The sequence below is a fragment of the Dermacentor albipictus genome, chromosome 6 (genome assembly GCF_038994185.2).
Source record: "Dermacentor albipictus isolate Rhodes 1998 colony chromosome 6, USDA_Dalb.pri_finalv2, whole genome shotgun sequence".
In the NCBI taxonomy this organism is placed as follows: Eukaryota; Metazoa; Arthropoda; class Arachnida; order Ixodida; family Ixodidae; genus Dermacentor; species Dermacentor albipictus.
This window is the reverse complement of record NC_091826.1, coordinates 143,234,338-143,253,150: the sequence shown is the minus strand read 5'-3', so window position 1 is coordinate 143,253,150 and position 18,813 is coordinate 143,234,338. Positions and strand designations below refer to the sequence as shown.

The 18,813-nt window shown below is 46.3% G+C and overlaps 1 protein-coding gene across 14 annotated transcripts in view; it reads right to left on the bottom strand.

The window, feature by feature from the left end:
* p38b (p38b MAP kinase) overlaps positions 1–18,813 on the bottom strand; it is a 434,540-nt gene that overhangs the window by 221,080 nt on the left and 194,647 nt on the right. For all 14 annotated transcript variants that reach the window (XM_065454289.1, XM_065454297.1, XM_065454290.1 and 11 more), the window contains one exon: positions 1,603–1,632. In XM_065454289.1, the coding sequence (XP_065310361.1) occupies positions 1,603–1,632 (30 nt within the window). The remainder of the gene's footprint in view (positions 1–1,602; positions 1,633–18,813) is intronic.

The following is an 18,813-nucleotide window of genomic DNA, read 5'->3' as shown; positions in this document are numbered from 1 at the left end:
TCGTATAATTTTTTTCTTCTTGTTAGTTTTTGGACGGTCTAGTTTAATATCAAACTGTAGAAGTAAGTGGTTGCTAATTCCTGGCAGGTACGTTACAGGCGATACTATGTCTGGTCGTTTAGCAAGGGCTAAATCTAGTGTATTCACCGTGTTAGCTGTTATTCTAGATGCTTTCTATACGCACTGCATTTATTTTTCCCGCTGTGAGCATTGCGTCAATTGTTTCCGTTCGACCCATCGACTAGGACAAACCTTGTACCTACAGAGGTCGCACACCATGGGAATGCTGCATGCGTCGAGGCAACGACCAGGGCCAGGTCTTTCGGCGAATATACCAAATTATCAAAAAACTTATTCAAATTATTTGAACATTCACTATTCAATTCGCAATCGAATATTTGAGCATTTGCACATCCCCGAAAACCATGTGATTTTTCTTGTCAGTAATAGCTTTAAGAGGAGCACCAAATGAGTGGAGCAAAATGTAAATTTTGTGCTCAACTAAACTGTCACTTAGTGAACACACACATTCTGCAATTTAGTCGTGCTGTGGTTCCAAACTGGTGGACTCGCTCAGAATGATGTTTCATGAATCGAGTCCCAAGATCATGGTGTTGACCTCCATGGCTGGGAAAACACGTGGAAGTGGCGTTAGATGGAAATTCGAAACGATGAGCAAAACAAGAACAAGGTGAAAGCAGGAGCCAACGTTTCGGCAAGTGGACTTGTCTTCTTCAAGGCGACATATTCGCATATGTCGCCTTGAAGAAGACAAGTCCATTGTCAAAATGTTGGCTTCTGCTTTCACCTTGTTCTCGTTTTGCTCATGACCTCAATGGCTGTTACATAAAAAGGATAACAATACTTGGCCCTCATAATGCTGATATATATATTAACACTAGGCATCAAACGGAATGTGCCACACCATGTGAGCACACAGTGACAACGCCACCACCCCGGGACCCTAGCAGCAGCTCTCACCAGAACAACCTCAGCAGCACTGCTGTGTGCACATTAAGACCAACACAGGCACCGAGGGGAGCATGTCAAGCACACTGTTGCAATGTCAAGGCCCCTTGACAACTGTCCAACCCCAAGCCAAATGCTGGGAGGTTACAAGCTGTGGCTTTTCATCCTAATCACCAAGGGACAAGCACTTCTTCCAGAGATGACCCCCTTGGCTGCTGCGAGTGAGCACGCTACTATTACCTTGACATCCATTCTTTCACTTTGCTACATCAGTTTGCGTTTTGGTACTAGTACTTGCACGCAGCATTAGTCATGCACACTGCATACCACTTTCTGCAAAGTCAGCTGACTGTTTTAAGTCAGAAATTAAAAATCAAACAAAATGCTTCATTGCAGAAGCTGCTAAAATTTTTATTGTGGGGTTCAACATTGCAAAACTGCACAATGCGTTACTCTGGCTCAAATCTGGGGGCTCTTTAAAGTGTGCAACCAACGCTTACCAGCTTCCTCAGAATGGCAAAGCCAAAAAATCAAACCACAGCTCATCAGCAGACCACCAAAGCCACTACAAAGGTTCCCAGCCTGTAGATATTGAGACTGTATGCAAACAAACACAATAGACTGCAGACTCACCCTGTGGATGATGCCAGCCGAGTGGATGTACTGAAAAGAAAAAGAAGAGATGACATTGGGCAGCGGAGGCCAGCAAGACTTGCAACATGGCACGCACAATAAACTTGTTTTGATTTATCTCTTTTTTTAATATTTTATCCATGTCAGCTACTCCCTGTTCATGTTACCATGCTTTAACCATGAACAAGAGGAAAGGTAGAACCAAGGGGCCCTATTTTTGTGTCACTGGAAGGAAATTAAACTCTGGTTTTTAATTAGAAATGTTGAAATAATAAGGAAAAGCTGCCTGCTCCTAAAGGCCCACGATGGTTGCAGCTGTCCCTAAAGAAATGGCTGCAGCCATCACTTTACAGAGCATTATTAAACCCATAACTAAAAAAAAATTATGGGGTTTTACGTGCCAAAACCAATTTCTGATTATGAGGCACAATGTAGTGGGGGGGCTCCGGAAATTTGGAGCACCTGGAATTCTTTAAAGTGCGCCTAAATCTAAGCACATGGGTGTTTTCGCACTTCGTCCCCATTGAAACGCGGACACTGTGGCCGGGATTCAATGGGGCGAAGTGCGAAAACACCCATGTATTTAGATTTATGCACACATTAAATCCCGCGACTCCGTGCTTAGCAGCCCAACACCATACCCACTAAGCAACCGTCGCAGGTTTTATGAAGCATAGTGTTTACAAGAAGACAGACATGTAAAACGTGTAACCATGACTTGAAAACTTGGAAGAAGATTGCTGTTACTAAGGCGAAGCATGTTTATGAAGCTGCTTTACTCAACCAAATGTGACCATCCTGAACATGTGCACTTAAAGGTCACAAAGGCATCGGTGATATCAATAGTTTTCAGGGCAAGAACAATTATGACGAACTTCTTATTCATTTAAACCACGCTATAATCAAGTGAAGGTGGAGTGATCATGGTGCAGCAATGACGTAGAGGTAGAGCATCCGCCTTGCGTGCAAGAGGACCGTGGTTCGAATCCCAGTGCCGCGCAATTTTCCACCGGATTTTTTTTTTAAATCTGCGTGTTCATAACATTGCATAAAAAGGCCTGGAGTGTGGCCGATCTGGTGACCAGAACCGGTTATGCACTCGCTCACCAGAGCAAGATTGGCCACCCTGGTGCAGTACTTGGCCACTACCTCCCATATGAACACAACAATAAAACCCTGACAACGGCGGCGGTCAGACCTGCGACGCAGCAGAGGGTGCTAAGAATCCCTGGATCCGGACAGGCTGCCATTGGAATATGAACCTGGCAACGTTTAACGCTAGAATGTCATTTAGTGAAGCGAGTCCAGCAGTGCTATTGGAGGAATTAGAGGGCAGTAAATGGGATATGATAGAGCTCAGTGAAGTTAGGAGGACAAATGAAGCATATACAGTGCTAAAAAGCGGGCACGTCCTGTGCTACCGGGGCTTAGCGTAGAGGCGAGAACTAGGAGTCGGATTCCTAATTAATAAGAATATCCACCGAGAGGGTGGCAGGTCTTGTTGTGAACCTTAAAAAGATGTGCAAATTGAAGGTAAGAGTACAAATTGAATACCTTCTTCCGCAAGCAGGATAGCCGAAAGTGGACATGGAGGAGCCCGAATGACCAGACTAGAAATGAAATAGACTTTATACTCTGCGCTAACCCTGGCATCATACAAGATGTGGACGTGCTCGGCAAGGTGCGCTGCAGTGACCATAGGATGGTAAGAACTCAAATTAGCCTAGACTTGAGGAGGGAATGGAAGAAACTGGTACATAAGAAGCCCATCAATGAGTTAGCGGTAAGAGGGAAAATAGAGAAATTCCGGATCAAGCTATAGAACAGGTATTCGACTTTAACACAGGAAGAGGACCTTAGTGTTGAAGCAATGAACGACAATCTTATGGGCATCATTAAGGAGTCTGCAATAGAAGTCAGTGCCAACTCCGTTAGACAGGAATAAGCTATCGCAGGAGACGAAAGATCTGATCAAGAAACGCCAATGTATGAAAGCCTCTAACCCTTCAGCTAGAATAGAACTGGCAGAACTTTCGAAGTTAATCAACAAGCGTAAGACAGCTGACATGAGGAAGTATATTTTGTATAGAATTTAACATTCTCTCTGGAACGGAGGAAGCCTAAAAGCAGTGAAAAAGAAACTAGGAATAGGCAAGAATCAGATGTATGCATTAAGAGACAAAGCCGGCAATATCATTACTAATATGGATGAGATAGTTCAAGTGGCTGAGGAGTTCTATAGAGATTTATACAGTACCAGTGGCGCCCACGACAATAATGGAAGAGAGAATAGTCTAGAGGAATTTGAAATCCCACAGGTAACGCCAGAAGGAGAAAAGAAAGCCTTGGGAGCTATGCAAAGGGGGAAGGCAGCTGGGAAGGATCAAGTAACAGCTCATTTGTTGAAGGATAGTGGAAAGATTGTTCTAGAGAAACTGGCCGCCATGTATACGCAATGCTTCATGACTTCGAGCGTACCGGAATCTTGAAAAAACGCTAACATAATCCTAATCCATGAGAAAGGGGACGCCAAAGACTTGAAAAATTATAGACCGACCAGCTTATTGTCCGTTGCCTACAAAGTATTTACTAAGGTAATTGCAAATAGAATCAGGAACACCTTAGACTTCTGTCAACTAAAGGACCAGTAAGGATTCTGTAAAGGCTACTCAACAATAGACCATATTCACACTATCAATCAGGCGATAGAGAAATGTGCAGAATATAACCAACCCTTATATATAGCTTTCATTGATTACGAGAAAGCGTTTGATTCAGTCGAAACCTCAGCAGTCATGGAGGCAATACGGAATCAAGGTGTAGACGAGCCATATGTAAAAATACTGAAAGATATCTATAGTGGCTCCACAGCCACCATAGTCCTCCATACAGAAAGCAACAAAATCCCAATAAAGAAAGGCGTCAGGCAGGGAGATACGATCTCTCCAATGCTATTCATAGCGTGTTTACAGGAGGTATTCAAATACCAATAAAGAAAGGCGTCAGGCAGGGAGATACGATCTCTCCAATGCTATTCACAGCGTGCTTACAGGAGGTATTCTTAGACCTGGATTGGGAAGAATTGGGGATAAGAGTTAATGGAGAATACCTTAGTAACTTGCGAGTCGCTGATGATATTGCCTTGCTTAGTAACTCAGGGGACCAACTGCAGTGCATGTTCACTGACCTTGGAGAGACAAAGCCGAAGGGTGGGTCTAAAAATGAATCTGCAGAAAACTAAAATAGTGTTTAACAGTCCCGGAAGAGAAGAGCAGTTTATGATAGGTAGTGAGGCACTGGAAGTGGTAAGGGAATACATCTACTTAGGACAGGTAGTGACTGTGGATCCGGATCATGAGACTGAAATAATCAGAAGAATAAGAATGGGCTGGGGTGCGTTTGGCAGGCATTCCCAGATCATGAACAGCAGGTAACCATTATCCCTCAAGAAAAAAGTATATAACAGCTGTGTCTTACCAGTACTCACGTACGGGGCAGAAACCTGCAGGCTTATGAAAAGGGTTCTACTTAAATTGAGGACGACGCAACGAGCTATGGAAAGAAGAATGATGGGTGTAACGTTAGGGGTAAGAAGAGAGTAGATTGGATGAGGGAGCAAATGCGAGTTAATGACATCTTAGTTGAAATCAGAAGAAAGAAATGGGCATGGGCAGGACATGTAATGAGGAGGGAAGATAACCGATGGTCATTAAGGGTAACGGACTGGATTCCAAGGGAAGGGAAGCATAGCAGAAGGCGGCAGAAAGTTAGGTGGGCGGACGGGATTAAGAAGTTTGCAGGGACAACATGGCCACAGTTAGTACATGACCGGGGCAGTTGGAGAAGTATGGGAGAGGCCTTTGCCCTGCAGTGGGCGTAACCAGGCTGATGATGATGATGAAAACCAAGTAGATAAAATCGGCAAGTTGCTTCATCACACCCATATTTTGGCATATTCACCCACTTTTACCAACCTTTTTTCAAATATGCAGTCGCCGCAATATTTTTCTTAAATGGAAGAGACTGTAAAATTTGAAAAATTATTGGGCAATCAGAAAAAGCAAATTAGAATGAGAAAAAAATTATTGTGTTGAATTTGAGAATCAGCGAAGAAACACATGGTTTCGCACCTTGTCTAAGATGTCTTTACATTGGCAGTAATAAGCGAAGCCGTTCCAGTAGCTGATATTGTCCCCTGTAGTGGGACGACACTATAAAAAAATGTGATTGCAGCAGTGATCGAATGCTTCGTCTGCATCTGGCTTGAACACGTCTCCAAAACTCGAGATTACGTGACCTTGACTACTACAGATGCGGGAAGACAGTGCACATGATGCCACGTCACCTCGGCATGACCACTCTTTGCACACATGACAGATTATCTCAAAGACAGGGCCCATAGAAATTCTCAAACCCTAGTGAAATTTTAGAAGTGAATAATGACCAATCGGATAAAGTTGAGTTCTCCCAACAGGTTTCCAAAATTTAACAAAGGTTTTCGTTTGGCCAAAGTCACTTGCATAGTCAAATCTCGTTAATTTTAACATGCTTAACTTGAACTTTCGGTTTATTTGAACTGACACTGTGCTCTGTTTGCGAAAATGGGCGAAAAACACTTGGTAATTTATACGTGCAAGCATTTGCGACGGTCAATTCGAACATACCACACTCTGACAATGCACTATGCAGCACACTAAATCATGCAGTGGTGCCTCCGACAAGCATTCCTCAGACCCCGCCACGTAAACAGTAAACAGTCGATTTCAAGATGCCATTTCATCTGCAAAGCAGCTCTTTCCTGCTGCTGCCGGCAGGTGGCGACACAAGTCTGCCAAGGCCGGCTTTTGAGATGCCATTTTTTCCATAGGAGAAAACAGTTTCTCATTTTTGCCTTAAAAACACGGCGTATAATCGTCCCAAGTGTTATACTAAACGAAGCAGACAACAATATGCGATCATTCTGCAAAATTTGAGCTAGAACAGTGCAGCGGTGAGTTCTTGCTCCCAGCCAAATATTCAGGACCCTGTATGTCAGCACTAGCCTTCTGCATGAGACTGATGGCACTGCTCAACACAGCAATCACTGCAGTTGGTGAACTAGCATGATACATATATAAGTTATGTGCTTCAGCATTGCCTTTTTGCCCTGTAAAGCCATATATCCAAGATGGATCGCATAAAAAGAATGTGATGGCTATTTTTGAGGACAAAATTTCCGTAATATGTGTGAGCGCATTGCAGAGAACGAAATGAACACAACCAAAAAAATTTGGTTATCATCCTCTTTCTCAAAAAAGAAAGAAAACAGGCTAACGCCGCAGTACGACCTCGCATAGTCACGCTGCATAACGTTTATAGATCTATAAACGGTGATGCCGCATGCTTAGACCATGCACTATATAGAACAGATATCTGTAATCCAGCACCCAGCACTGCTTAGGATGTTCGCACAGTTCATAAATGGTAGCTATGCTGGACAAGTATAGCTCACACTGTTATGCTATGCTGTTATTGCTAACCAAAAGTATTTTATTCGTGGGTGGAAACCTCATCCACCAAACCAAGTGTTCACGCAATGTAATCTAACAGTTTGAACACTTGTCAAAGCATAACAGCATAGCTCCTATTGTAGCAAAATGGTACCCACGCTGTTACGATCGTCGTGCATGTTTAATTGCTCCTAAACCACAGCTTAGAACTAGAGGATAATACTGCAATAAGATCACATTAGTGTATGGAACTTTCAGAAATACACAATTGATCTTCGAGGCTGATTGTAGGCTCAAACATGCGCGCACACATTGTGCTGCATGCTCCGCCCGCCTCAACACCAGCAGGAAGTCCGGCCATACCGACTTAAACCACTTCAGTACGTCTCACAGAACCGCTTTCCATGTAGAAGATGCTATGCCATATTAAATAGACCACACGAGCACGAAAACAAATGGCAGAAACTACCACTGAGCGTATACCTGCCATGCAAAATGGAGCGCTTGCCCAAGCCAGCATGCCAACTGCTCATAGAAGGCGCCACTGCGTAGCAATACGGAGGACCGTTAAATGTCTCCTTTTTAGACATTACAGGAGCACATGACAACATAGACCGTATGGCAAAGAACTACGACACGGCTGTGGACGGCACGATGGACGCAGACAAGAAGACGCAACAGCGTAGGCTTAGCCAGTCACACCAGGAACAGCGTTTAGCCCGCGCCCCACTTCAGTAGCATTGGCGATCCGGCTGTGGCGCTCTGCACGGCGCACGTCTTCTTCCTTACAACTTCCCCCCTCGCTGAAGACGGAGCCGCACAGGAGGCCTAAGGCATCGTGAGGACGAAGGGCTCATGATACGGCTTGAGCCGATCTGCGTGCACAGTTTCGCAGCCTCGGCTACGCAGGTCCGTAGGGGCCGTCAGAGGTTCGATGACGTAGTTCACCGGAGGAGTTTGCTGTAGAACCCGGTAGGGCCCATGGTATCGGGATACAAACTTGGAGGAGACACCTGGTGTCGAAGTAGGAGGCACCCAAAACCAAACGAGAGTGTCAGGCGAAAACTGGTAGTGGGGGCACCCGTCGTCATGACGAAATTTCTGTAGGGCTTGTTCTTGCGTTGTAAGGGAGCGAGCTAGTTGCCGACAATCTTCTGCATACCGGGCGGCTTCGGAAACAGGTGTACCTTCTGATAAGTCGGGACGGTAAGGAAGAATAGTGTCAATGGGAAATGATGGTTCGCGGCCATATGGAAGAAAGAAGGGAGAAAAGCCCGTCGTTGACTGGGGTGCCATATTGTAGGCGTACGTGACATAGGGAAGGATGAGGTCCCAGTTGGTGTGGTTGGAGGCGACATACATCGAAAGCATGTCGCCGAGAGTTCGGTTAAAGCGTTCTGTCAATCCGTTTGTTTGCGGGTGATATGCGGTGGTACAGCGATGGATAATGCGGCATTCAGCGAGAAGTTCTTGAATGACATCGGCGAGAAAGACGTGGCCTCGGTCGCCCAGCAGTTCGCAGGGAGCGCCATGACGTAGAACGAAGCGTTGAAGGAGGAAGGAGGCAACGTCACGAGCCGTCGCGGCTGGCAGAGCAGCCGTTTCTGCATACCTCGTGAGATGGTCTACAGCTACAATGACCCAGCGATTGCCAGCAGCTGTGTATGGCAGAGGCCCGTAGAGGTCTATCCCAACCCGGTCAAAGGGTCGCGAAGGGCACGGCAAAGGTTCCATTGGTCCAGAAGGGCGGCAAGGATCAGGCTTCCGGCGTTGACATTCTGTGCAAGAGCGAATGTACTTTTGCACAAATGTGTACATACCACGCCAATAAAACCTATGACGTAGTCTGGTGTAGGTCTTGAAGAGACCAGCGTGTGCGCACTGAAGGTCGGCGTGGAAAGCGGCGCATACATCTGTGCGGAGCTGCCGAGGTATTACAAGCAGCCATTTGCGGCTGTCGGAACTGTAGTTACGGTGATAGACAATTCCGTCGCGGATGGCGAAGCGCGAAGCTTGTCGGCGTAACGCTCGGGATGGTGGGCGTGTAGGTGAATTGGAGATGTAATCTATCAAAGATGAAATCCAGGAGTCCTTGCGCTGCTTCAAAGCCATCTCAACAGAAGTGAATGGAAGTGGGTCGTCTAGGACGAACACACTGACAATGTCGGCGTGGACAGGCGAGCGCGAAAGAGCATCGGCATCGGCGTGCTTCTTGCCTGAGCGGTAGACGACCCGGATATCATACTCTTGGAGCCTCAGTGCCCACCGGGCTAGGCGGCCGCAGGGATCCTTGAGAGACGACAACCAGCAAAGTGCGTGGTGATCTGCAACGACATCGAAGGACCGGCTGTACAGGTATGAGCGAAATTTTGTGATGGCCTAGATGATCGCGAGACATTCTTTTTCCCTGACGGAATAGTTCGCTTCAGCTTTCGTCAGAGTGCGGCTCGCGCAAGCAACAACATATTCTTCGAGGAATATTCTTGGCAGCCGGGCTTTCGCTGGGCGAGCACAGTGCCAAGACCAACACCGCTAGCATCCGTATGGATTTCCGTGGGAGCAGTCGGATCGAAATGGAGCAGTATCGGTGGTGTTGTGAGCAGACGACATAGCGTTGCGAAGGCATCATCGCAAGTCGGGAACCACGCGGAAAGATTGGGGTCTCCCCGAAGAAGCTCTGTCAGAGGTGCCATAATCGAAGCGAAATTTCGAATAAAGTGGCAGAAGTACGAGCAGAGGCCAATGAAACTGCGCAAGTCTTTTAGAGACGTTGGCCTCGGGAATTCTTTAACAGCACGGAGCTTAGTGGCATCAGGCAGAACGCCGTCCTTCGACACAACATGTTCGAGAATTGTCAGCTTGCGTGCCCCAAAGTGACATTTTTTCAGATTTAGTTGGAGGCCAGCGTCACTGAGACAGCGTAAAACCTGCTCCAAGCGATGAAGGTGAATAGGAAAATCTGGTGCGAACACTACTACATCATCCAAGTAACACAAGCACATGTTCCATTTGAGGCCTCGAAGAATAGTGTCCATCATCCGCTCAAAAGTCGCGGGCGCATTGCAAAGACCGAATGGCATTACACGAAATTCGTATAAGCCATCTGGTGTGATGAAAGCAGTTTGGGGCTTATCTTCTGCAGCCATAGGCACCTGCCAATAAACAGAGCGTAGATCGAGGGAGGAAAAGAACTCTGCACCTTGTAAGCTGTCGAGGGCGTCGTCAATCCACGGCAATGGATAAACATCCTTTCGGGTTACTTTGTTTAGGCGGCGGTAATCCACGCAAAAGCGGATCGAGCCATCCTTCTTTTTAACTAAAACAACTGGCGATGGCCATGGGCTGTCGGACGGTTCAATGACGCCACGCTTTAGCATGTCATCTACTTGCTCATCAATGACGCGTCGTTCTGTCGATGAGACGCGGTAGGGTCGCTACCGTAGCGGTGGGTGAGAACCGGTGTCAATACGGTGACACACAGTCGTCGTTCGGCCCAGAGAAGTGCTATGGCTGTCAAAAGCAAGGCGAAATTCCTCGACGAGATGGAGGAGGTCTTGGCGTTGCGTGGGGCTTAAGCCGTTGTCGATGACGTGGCTGAAAACGTCTTCAGGTGATGAGGCAGGTGCGGGACTACAGTAGAGGGTGCTGACCTCTGACGAACCAACAGGAAGTTCCGACATGGTAATGGCGTCATAAGGCTGCACAGTGCCGAGAGATTCACCGCGAAGAAAGCAATCGAGAATGGGAAGTGGTTGTGTATAGGAAGGTGAGTAGCACCAGCTTGAAGGCTAAGCAGCGCAGTTGGGAGTGGTGATAGGTGGTGGTGAACAAAAGCAGTTGAAGGCGTGAAGAGTATGGTAGAGTCGGAGGCAACGAAACAGGATACAGGTGCCAGAATGGATGCATGCGGAGGTATATGGATGTCGTCAGTGAGGGACAACTTGGTGCAGGAAAGCGAAACGTCATCAGATATGGCATTGCCAAGCGAAGAGAAGGCGACTTCTGCACGGAAGCAGTCAATAACAGCTTGGTGACAGGAGAGAAAGTCCCAACCTATAATGATATTGTGGGAACAGTGGGGAAGAACGACGAACTCGACTGTGTAGACTACTCCTTGAATTTCAAGTCTGGCGGTGCACGCAGCCACCGGCTGGACGTGCTGTGCTGTGGCTGTGCGGAGTAAAGGACTGAAGAAAGGCATCGTGACTTTTCGTATTGAGCAGCATAGTTTTTCGGCAATGACAGATATGGCGGCACCTGTGTCAATGAGGGTAAGCACAGAGACACCCTCAACAGCGACATCAATAACGTTGGGCGGCGAAAGAAGAGGGCTTGAGCGTTGTGACAATGACGCAGTTCTTGCCTCGGGAACTGCGCTACTTAGTTTTCCGTGTCAGCGGTAGAGGGACGTCGACGCATCGGGGAGAGGGAGCGACGATGAGGAGAAGGAGAACGGCGGTCGGACACTGGGCGAAGGCTTGGGCGAGGAAGGGGTAAATCGCGGTCTGAAGCGTAAGACAAAGGATGGTCGTAGGCGGCTGTGCGTGGGTCGTCATGTGGATGAAGTGGACGGTGGCGGCACAGGCGTGCAACGTGTCCGGGAAGACCGCACGAATAGCAGATGAGCCGATTGTCCGGTGTGCGCCAGGGATTAATTACTCGATGGGCTGGAGGTCGTGGCGGCGTGGGGGTAAAAACAGGGCTAGGCATCGGAGGCGGAGCCCGGAAGGTCCGCGGTCGTGGTCGTGCGACGGCGTCAGCGTAAGTCAATGGGGCGGTGAGTTGAGGCGCCCGTTCCAGAGGAAGGGCCTCGGACACTTGCTCTTCTATAACATGTCGTAGGGTAGGACTAAGGGACGAACTTGAGTCCGGCGGGTTGGAGATGAGGGAGAGCTGGCGAGCTACTTCTTCCTGGACGAAAGCCTTGATCTGCGAGAGGAGGGTGGAATCTTGAATAGGGGAGGTCAAGCCGGACAACGATTCGTGATGGGGAACAGAACGGCGAGTGAGGATACGTTGACGGCGGAGCTCGTCATAGCTTTGGCAAAGTTCAATAACTTGTGCAACAGTAGAGGGGCTCTTTGAAATGAGAATCTGAAATGTGTCCTCGTCGATACCCTTCATTATATGCTTGATTTCATTGCCCTCAGTCATGGATGCATCGACGCCTTTACAGAGATCGATGACATCTTCGATGTAGCTGGTAAAGGTCTTACCAGGCTGCTGAGAGCGCGACTGCAGGCGCTGTTCGGCACAAAGCTTTTGAACAGCAGGGCGGCCGAAGACCTCGCTGAACTTTGTTTTGAACACCGTTCAGCTTGGGACTTCACTTTCGTGGTTCCGAAACCACAAGTGGGCAATTCCGGTGAGGTAAAAAGGGACGGTGGTCAGTTTCGTGATGTCATCCTATTTGTTGTTCAGACTGACGCGTTCGTATGATGAGAGCCAATCATCAACGTCGCGATCGTCAGTGCCACCGAAGATGGGAGGGTCCCGCTGACAGAGTGTGCCGGGGCATACGGAGGACTGGGGAGCAGGTGGTGGTAAGCTCGTGGCGCTTGCGGTGGTCATGATGGCAGGGAGAGCCCGGCTGCGCAATTCCAGGATGACAGGAGACCCAGCACCTCCACCAATTATGGCAAAGAACTACGACACGGCTGTGGACGGCACGATGGACGCGGACAAGAAGACGCAACAGCGTAGGCTTAGCCAGTCACACCAGGAACAGCGTCTAGCCCGAGCCCCACTTCAGTAGCATTGACGATCCGGCTGCGGCGCTTTGCACGGCGCACTTCTTCTTCCTTACAACCGCAGCATATTGCGGAATATTCTGGAAGGGGAAGGCTTAGGTTATGATTGTCTACAGCTTTTGAGAGATATTTACCTAGAATATACAAGTTTGCATTGAATTCCTGTGTAGGGATGAGCAGTGAGGAGAAAGTTGATATCAACAAGGGACTGAGGCAGGGGTGCCCTTTATCCCTACTGCTGTTTATGATGTACATGGTGAGGATGGAGAGGGCGCTAGAAGGAACTAATATCAGATTTAATCTCTCATACAAACAGGCGGGTACAGTAGTAGAGCAGCAGCTTCCAGGTTTATTTTATGCGGACGACATTGTGTTGCTAGCCAAATAGCAAAGTGACTTGCAACGTCTGGCTAATATCTGTGGACAGGAAGGCAAGAATTGAGGCTTGAAATTTAGTGTTAGAAAATCAGGTGTTATGGTATTCAATGAAAACAGTGAACAGACAGTGGCTATACAGGGCCAGAAAATACTTCGGGTAAAAGAATATAAATATCTTGGTATATGGATAAACGAAGGCAATAGAAATGAAGCTTAGAACGACAGAAGGCTGAGCTAGTTGGTAAGGATTCATTATGCAAAAAAGGCGAAGTGTGCAGATGGGACACAAGAGAAGAGAAGTGGATAGTGAGCGTTCGTGTTGTCCACTTCTCTTCTCTTGTGCCCTGTCTGCACGCCTCACCTTTTTTTGCATAATGAAGGCAATAGATACAGCCGAATCCAGCAATATAGAACTCGCAAGAAAACGCCCATCAGTTCAATATAAAGAATAATTCGATATAAGCATGCTAAATAATTGGATGTCATAAAAGCATATACCATTTATAAAATCACTTTATTGATGAAACTAGCTTAGTTTCGCATGAAATAGTCCTGCATTTCCTTCTGCTTGGGTAATTTCGCTGCCTGCGATGCATGCACTTCTGCACATTGTCCAAGGAGTCTGAGCAGCTGAGGCCTTTGTCTAAAGGCTCAACCACACGCAGCACGGTATACGCATCTCGCTATGCGTACACGTAAGCGTACGCGTCTGTGTGCGCGTAGGCGGGTGATGAAGGGAAGGGCGGCCAGCCACACGATACGCCCGCACATGCGCGCTTCGCTGCGCGTAGCACAGGGCTGACCAATCAGCGATGGTGGAAACGTTCGTCTTTGGCTTTGAGAAAAGGTGATTCTTAATTTCATATTCGCTAGCCATTTTTATTTAATTTATCAACGTTAGAGCTAGTACATTGTTTTTCAGTTGAGAAATGCACGCCGTTTCTATCTACAGATCCTTATGGCAAGAAAAGCTACATCAATTATCAACATCACGCGCGATAGCGTCTGCTTGCTCACGACTGCAGCTGACATCTGCGCACGACCACACACGACGTTGCTGTCGAGCTTTTGCTTAGCCGCTTGCTTCGCCAGCATCAGTGTTCTCTTCCCGCAATGTCATCATCAGCAGCAGCCTGGTTACACCCACTGCAGGGCAAAGGCCTCTCCCATACTTCTCCAACAACCCCGGTCATGTACTAATTGTGGCCATGTCATCCCTGCAAACTTCTTAATCTCATCCGCCCACCTAACTTTATGCCGACCCCTGCTACGCTTCCCTTCCCTTGTAATCCAGTCCGTTACCCTTAATAACCATCGGTTATCTTCCCTCCTCATTACATGTCCTGCCCATGCCCATTTCTTTCTCCTGATTTCAACTAAGATGTCATTACCGCGCGTTTGTTCCCTCACCCAACCTGCTCTTTTCTTATCCCTTAACATTACACCCATCATTCTTCTTTCCATAGCTCGTTGCGTCGTCCTCAATTTAAGTAGAACCCTTTTCGCAGGCCTCCAGGTTTCTGCAATGTACCACATGAGAAAGAAGCTTTTGCTTCTACTGCTCTTGCAAAGGCGGCGGGAGCTCAAAAAGCGTCTGCGGCGACGTTGGTGGGTCCGGCCAGTCTTTCAATGGCGTGGAGAAGAAGGACTTTACGGCTGTGAGTAACTTCTTTCCTTTCGATGATCTACAGTGGTAGAAATAGGAGCCAGTGTTTGGACATGGGGACTTCGTCGGGAAAGCAATAGCTTATCAGCACTTTTAAGTGCGCGCATATAGAAGACATAAGTGAAAGGGTTAAAGTAGTAATGCGGGGATCGTACTCACAGTGCGCGAACACCCAATTCGCAGAACAGTACCGCGTCGTCGGTACAAGGTTCGTCTAGGTTGACAGCACCGATCGAAAAAATAACGTGACGTACGCAAACAGAGGGAACGACTAGAGCAGGGTGTAGTCCGAAAAGCGCGAAAGTATAGGTGAAGATCGGGCTGATTAGCCGCCTGAAGCACACAGATCGTATATTGGATACATGGTGACAAAACCTCACAATGCTTCAACAGCCGTCTGTCTAACCCGTGTAGGCAGTACAACATACTGTCACTAATTCTTCAGCTTCAGAGGGGAAGAAGCACTTGATTCTATTTAACAGACGATCTGTAATACTAATTTGGAGCTTCCTTCATTATTAACAATAGATCATACTATTTATACAGAACTTGTGTAGCACCCTCGTTTCTTGCACAAAACTGGTAAGGATTAAGTTTCGTAATACATTTTCAGCCATTCCATACTTTATTTGATATCCAGCTTATTTTTTCTTCATTTGATTCGATATTCGATTCTAAATCTACTTTTCGGTATTAGCACACCCCTACAAAAAGTTAAGGACTGCTAGTTTTATTTGGCCATTAGCATAGCACATAGATTCAAGAACACCTTTTTACCCTTGTTGGTTGTCATATATAAAGCTTGTGGATGAGATATGATTTCCTATATTTTCTGTGTCTCAGAAGTGTGACTGTAGAATATAAAGTGTAATGTAATTAAATTGTGACCTGGAAGGTTAAAATGCTGTGCAACTAATTTTGAAAGTTTTTTGGCAGTAGCCGCACAATTTTCCTCTAATATACCATTGACTGGCTCTCCTGTTTTGCCGACATTGTTTGTATTCAAGCATATAAACAAAGCAGGGGTTAAGGTTAATCATGGCTAGTGGCAATGCGTGTGTGTCAGTGAAAAGTGTACAGCTCCCGATACCTGCGCGTGTACGTGGGCCGGGCGTGGTCTTGCTGCCAGGTAATAATGCACAATTTTTTACAGATGCAACGGATGCATCAGGATGACCACGGATTTTTCTACAAGTTCTTTCGCAAGGTGCCGCAGCTTTTTGACAAGCTATTGAGCTTTGTCACAGAGGACCTCACACGCCAGCACCACATTTGAAAAACCCCTGGAGCCTGGAGAACGACTTGCTGTAGCATTGAGGTTTGTAAAGGATAGTTGACCCTAGAGTAATAATGTGCAATTGGAGGAATACAGAAGAACACCACATCTTTGTCATTTAATGTATCATTTATTTTATTTTTTTTACATAATACTGCCCGCCGCCTTATGGCAGCCAAATCAGGAAGGGGTCACAAAACATTGAAGCAAAACGAAAGAAAGAATGAATTGGCTAACAATGAGCGTGCATAAAAAATACTAATACATAATCTAGTTCATTATACACAACTAAATATTTATTAACTCATAAACAAATAAAAATGTGGCACAAAATACTGATACAAAACAAGAGAAATAGTAATGAAGGTACTGACAATGTGCGTGAAAAGAAATACAGAAAAAAATTATCACATGGTCACAGAGACTGAAAGTTTCCACTTAGTGCATCATCAGTGTAGCAGTTATGGCTAACTTAATCAAAAAACTGCCATTGAATGGCAGCGTACAAAAGCTACCTCAGTGCTTTTGACCTTGCACAACCTGTAAAACATGTACTGAGGAATGCTTGCACATGTAGTATTAAACGAAGGTGGTAGCAAACCTACACAAATGAATTTTGATCGTATGTCAGACGAAAAGGGCCCCCACAGCCATGGAGATCATTGTCAAGAAAAGTCATGTGATCATAATTAATATGCAAACAATTGAGAAATGGGTACACATTTTTTTTTCAACTTGCATTCAAGCTACTTGCCATCCGGGCAAGACATAAGACGTTGCCTTGGCTTACTGTGTGGGGATTGAAGCGGCTAGACTCTGCAATGGTGTGTAGGTCGTATTGTGGCGATCATGCCTGCAAAGTATTACACAACTGCAGAACAGCACGACAGCAGCAGAAATTCCGTAAATTTTTTTTTTAACTTAAGAAGAAGAAGAAACTTAAGTAAAGAATAGTCCGGCAGTTCTTGATGTGGTGGCCTCAGGTGACGGCTCGAAGTTCTTGGACTCGAGCGGCATCCTCGGCTTGCCGGACGGCCCAGAGCTGGTCTGCCAGCTCTGAACTTCTGATAGCCGCCTCCCAGCGGCGGCGATGCCTACGGAGAAGGTCCCCGGCGGCTCCCGCATCCGGGGTGGCGTCGGGAAGAACGGAGCTCGAGCCTTCTCCTACTCTGGCAACAGCCGCGATTATGGACGCGTCGCCAACGGAGCTGCTTTGATTACTGTTGTTGCCGGTACACTCCCAGAGCATGTGTCGCAGCGTTGCTCTGTGCCCAGAACTTTTTTTAAATTTCACATGCTGTTCACGGCTTCCATCAAGTAGCCCTGCTTCCTGCCAGAGAGGCAGGGTCATACGTATAAATGTCTCATTTACGCATTGCGTTCAATGTCACTGACTACGTACAAAGACTTGGCCAAACATCCAATGCAGAACATGCAAAATCAACTCTGGAACTGAGCCACGCAACACACACACAAAAAAATGCAAGGAATGTGGCTTGTGGACGATAGTTGTGGGAGAGGTAGAGGTTGTCTATGTTGGCAATGAATCTCGCCTCCTGGCTAGGTGGTGGCAAGACTTTTCCCTTTCTGCTCTCTCTTTTAATAATAATAAAACAGTTTGAAAAATGCTCACACTGCTAAACGTCCCGACACGCTTTACAACTTGCAGCATATAACCAAAATTTTCACTGGGGACTGGTTAAGGTCCATTGCATTTTTCTTTACAGGCATGTACAGGCATCTGTAGATGTATGCACAAACTCTACATGTACAGGTGGTGAACTCAAAAAGGTTCACTAGTGATAAACATCTGTCTTGCAACAACACACCTTTAGTTGCAAGTCAGTGCTTGTTTCTCTATTGTAGGTGTGTTGCTAAAACATGTTCACACATCCCTACAGCAGCAATGGCCAACCAACCATGCCCACAGATATCAACTTTATGAAATTCTTGAATAATAATGCAGAAAAATATGAATACAACACAATGTAAAATGAACAAAGAAGAAGAGCTGAGGGGCTTTGATATGACCACAACAGACAAGGAAACATAGTAGAGCATAAAGGAAAATAACTGTCGTTTTATTTATAATGTCGACATCACAAGGAGAAGGGAAATGAAAGTGGACAAAATATAACTTGCCACTGGTGGGAGCTAAACCCAAAACCAATTGAGCTACAGTGGAGGCTATTCCACCATTTATGTGTACTAGATTAGGCTCTGGGAGTGTTCTTGCACGAGTAACACTGGCTAATACTACCAGGGCGAGATCTGGTACATGCACATACATGCTCAAGAAAGTTTGCAGAGGTATAGCCATTGCTGCAGTTCTACTGTCAAGCAATGCAAGCATAATTCAAAGGTTGTGGGTTCGTCTCCTATCAATGGGAAGTTACCTTTTCAAATACTTTCATTTTCCTCCTTATTTCTCAATTTCAATATAAAGTAATTAAATTCATCAATGATTTCCTTTTGTTTCATTGTCTCTTGGCTTTATTATAAAAAATGCATACATTAAAATACATTATTCTTTGAATTACTTTACTACATGCATCAATTTAATTTTCATATTGAGATGCTTATCCGCACTGACCTCTCTCATGTGTTTGAACAGAGAGACAGCAAAAGTTTGAGGTCGTCCTGTGGTTTGCA